General features: G+C 36.5%; 1 protein-coding gene across 2 annotated transcripts in view; it reads right to left on the reverse strand.

Annotated features, from left to right (window-relative positions):
• Window positions 1-248: 248 nt before the first annotated feature.
• Window positions 249-3,881, reverse strand: part of LOC125645898 (prolyl endopeptidase-like) — a 17,864-nt gene continuing 14,231 nt past the window's right edge. The window contains exons 18-19 of one of the 2 annotated variants that reach the window (XM_048871852.2): window positions 2,908-2,976; window positions 249-502 (exon numbers count right to left, since the gene is read on the reverse strand). In XM_048871852.2, the coding sequence (XP_048727809.2) occupies window positions 437-502; window positions 2,908-2,976 (135 nt within the window). In that variant the 3' untranslated portion in view covers window positions 249-436. Of the gene's footprint in view, window positions 2,977-3,881 lie in introns of both variants that reach the window. The other variant, XM_056140153.1, reaches the window with a different exon arrangement.

Consider the following 3,881-nt stretch of genomic DNA (forward strand, 5'->3'; position numbering starts at 1 on the left):
ACTGAAAAAACCTACATTTTGTTATCTTCAAATTTTGTTCAATTATAAAAAATCATTAATTACTGGAGTGACGATATTTCATCAATGTGCCCATTCTTTATTGAGTGGCATATCCTCTGTGTCATGCATAAGTTAAGTGTGAGGGGCTACTGCACGATTTTAAAACATCTTCAAATCTTCACACTTCCCCTCATTTTGAGTAGTGTATTTCCCACTCAAAACTGCACAAATATAAAACAACAACAATAAGTATTTTGTGATATAATTGTACACATTAAAATTATAAATACAATGAAATGCATAAATTTTGAATGTGTAAATGACATCTGATATTTTAACATAAGGTAGTATTAGTCTAAGGACTAAAGTCTTCTCTCCTGTTTGTATTTGTCACAGTGAAATTAGTTGCTTTCTGTTGCTATAGTTTGACCACATGTCAATCCCTCCATTTGGCCCCCACTGTCTGTATAATGAAGCTGTATATATCAGTCAGCTCTTCTATCTGAAAGAAAGATGAAACAAGAGGCCCATGGGCCACACCGCTCACCTGAGTCACCTTGGCCCTGCTGTTGTTCAGCTGTTGTGATCTTTAAAAGATTTTTTTTTCAATCTTTATTCCCATGCAAAATTTTGACCCCATATTGTGGCCTAAACCTAGCCCCAAAGGGTCATGACATAAATGAATTTAAATTCACACAACATAGGGATGCCTAACACCAATACGACTAACATGATCTTGCTATTCTGAATAAGGTCAAAGATCATGGTATGATATAAAAAGTCTTGCCATAATATAAATAAATCTAAATACAAAATATGAAAGTTCTACTGTAAATAGTTCAGGAGATATTGAATGGTTAGGTTTTCTTAACAGCAGGTCAAACTCCAAAGTCAAGGTCACAAGGTTAAAAAGTATGGTGCCATAAAAGGTCTTGTCATAAGGAATACACATATAAAATATGAAAGCCCTATCACTCATTATTCAAAAAAGTTATGAGTAAGTTTCAGATAGACAGACAGAACAAAAACAATATGCCTCCTGACTATAGTTGCAGGGATATTTGAACTACCCAAACATTCTTGTGTATGTATATGACTAATCACGGCCCAGCTGTTCTTCAGATGTTTCCCTATAAATTCTTACATAAAACTTTGATCCCTTATTCTGGCCATAAACAATGTCTGGCAATCATGATTTGAATCTGCACTACCTGGGAATGCTTGAATATCAAAATGATTAATCATGGCACTGTTGTTCTTGAGAAGATTTTATAAAGATTTTCTCCAATGTATCTGCATGTAAAGCTATTGTGGCCCCACCCTACCCTCTAGGGCCATGATTTGAGCAAACGTCATTCTACTTAAGTTTATGTCAGTTAAATTTAAGCTTTTCTGGCCCTGTGGTTCTTTAGAAGATTTTTAAAGAATTTTTATATATATCAGCATGTAAAACCCCTTATTGTGGCTACATCCTACCCTCTGGGGCCATATTTGAACCAACTTGAATCTACTCTATGTCTGGAAGCTTTCATGTGAATTTCAACTTTTCTGGCCCTGTAGTTCTCACGAAACATGAAGGATGATTTGTGTCAAGTTTGATTGAAATTGGCCAAGTGGTTCTGGTGAAGACAAAAATGTGAAAAGTCTACAGACAGACAACAGACAAAAGGTGTATAATCAGAAAAGCTCACCTGAGCTTTCAGCTCTGGTGAGCTAAAAAATCAATGGAAATAAGAGGTACTGTGAGCAATGCTCACTAAGAATACCCCCCGCTTACCCAATGTCCCAAAGGGTGTTGTTTTTAAGTATAAATTACCTCTTTCCTGAGTGTAAAAATATGGTATGCCTTTGTAGAAGAAAATGGAAGATATAGTCCAAACACAAATCCATGCCATAAACCTATAATTTTGACCTTGAGATCAAAGGTCAAGGTCATAAAGAGGTCATGAATGTACATGACACATAGTCTCATGGTGATACACCCATGTTTTATGGTATGACTATGTCAAAACCCTATAATCAATTTTGACCTTGAGGTCAAAGTTCAAGGTCATATAGAGGTAATGAAGGTACCTGACACATCGTCTCATGGTGATACACTCATGTGTCAAATATGGTATGGCTATGTCAAAGAAAAAAGAAGTCATGGCCCTGACACGAATCCATTGTAAAAACCTTTAATTTTGACCTTGAGGTCAAGGTCATATGGAGGTCATGAAAGTACTTGACACATTGTCTCATGGTGATACACTCATATGTCAAATATGGTATGCCTATGTCAAAGAACAAAGACATTATGGCCTGGACACGAATCCATTGTAAAAAAACCTTTAATTTTGACCTTGAGGTCAAGGGTCAAGGTCATATAGAGGTCATGAAGGTACTCGACACATCATCTTATGGTGATCCACCTGTGTGCCAAATATGGTATGCCTAAGTCAAAGAACAAAGAAGTTATGGCCCGGACACAAATCTGCACAGACAGACGGACGGACAGACAGACAGAGTGATTCCTATATACCCCCCTGAACTTTGTTCGGGGGGTATAATAAAGGGGTAAAACTCCTGCAAGAGAGTCTGATATGGATCAAAATTGCAACAGGATCTAGAGTGATCCACAAAGAAGCTACATAGCAAGTTTCAGCTTGATATGTGACAGAGAAATGAAATTAGAAACAGAAAACCCCGTACGGAAGGACAGACATTGCTGTACAATTATACGTCCCGTCTTTATGTATAAAAAGGAAATTAAGCTACATGATAACTACCACTCCATAGTATACAGATTACATTTAAAACCAAACATATTTTCAGCAAGAGTTAGCACTTCCAAATCGTGGGGTTACAAATGGAACTAAAATTGCAAAGTTTGGTTACAAGCCAGCATAACTTGATGGAAATACTCACAATTTTGGCTGTAGGTTTTCCCATACCATGACCAGCTTTCGTGTCTACCCGGATCATCAATGGATTGGTCTGTTTAAGAAAAATACAAAAAATGTGTTTGTGAAGCACAGTGCCCTAAGTGTTGGAGTATCCCATTCCACAATGATCCATCACATCACAAAATATGCTGCATCAAATTAAATTTTTAACGTTCATATGAGGCAATAGGCAACAATGCTGTTCTGAGTTGCATGCTCATATTGGGATTTGGGACACTCTCAATACCGGCACATGAAAAAGCCTAGTATTTCTTGTGTAAATATTCAATATACATGTTACATGGAAACAAGGGATCTGCATGGCAGACATTTCCCACATTTTACAAATGCTACTGAAATCATAACACATCGAATTTTGAATTTCATCCCAGTGACCTTGAGTTCTTACACTTAACCTTGAAAACCACTTGGAACCAAGAACTTTATACAAATGTACAACCTGTAGGTTTGATAACGAAAGTTGTCAGAAGAAACACACAGCTGTAGCTTGCTAGGAAGTGTGACTCTACTTAACCTATGCCCCTTTGTTCAACCTACCTAGTACCTAGGTTACCCTACCTAATTTCATATATTATATAATTAAGTTTTTCATTATGACAGAAGCTCATTAGGCCAATTCAACTTAATTAGTAGATTATCATCCAGGGTCAGCAAAAAGTATGGGGCGGGTGGGAGGATTTTATTTTAATTTTTATTTTCTGAGAAAAATATTGAAGACAAACGATTTTTTTTTCAACAGATGCGCATCATTAAATGCCAGGTGGATATCAATCTATGCTATTTTCACAGACGAATTCTAAGTTAAGCTTTAATTTCAAACAGAAATATACCAAACTTCTTCAAGATTTACGCCTGTAAGAACGCGAGAAATTAAGAAACCATATAGATCTATTTCCTTCGCGTGGCTTTTCACGTTGCTATACCGGAAATGTAAAC

Source organism: Ostrea edulis, chromosome 6 (assembly GCF_947568905.1).
Source record: "Ostrea edulis chromosome 6, xbOstEdul1.1, whole genome shotgun sequence".
In the NCBI taxonomy this organism is placed as follows: domain Eukaryota; kingdom Metazoa; phylum Mollusca; class Bivalvia; order Ostreida; family Ostreidae; genus Ostrea; species Ostrea edulis.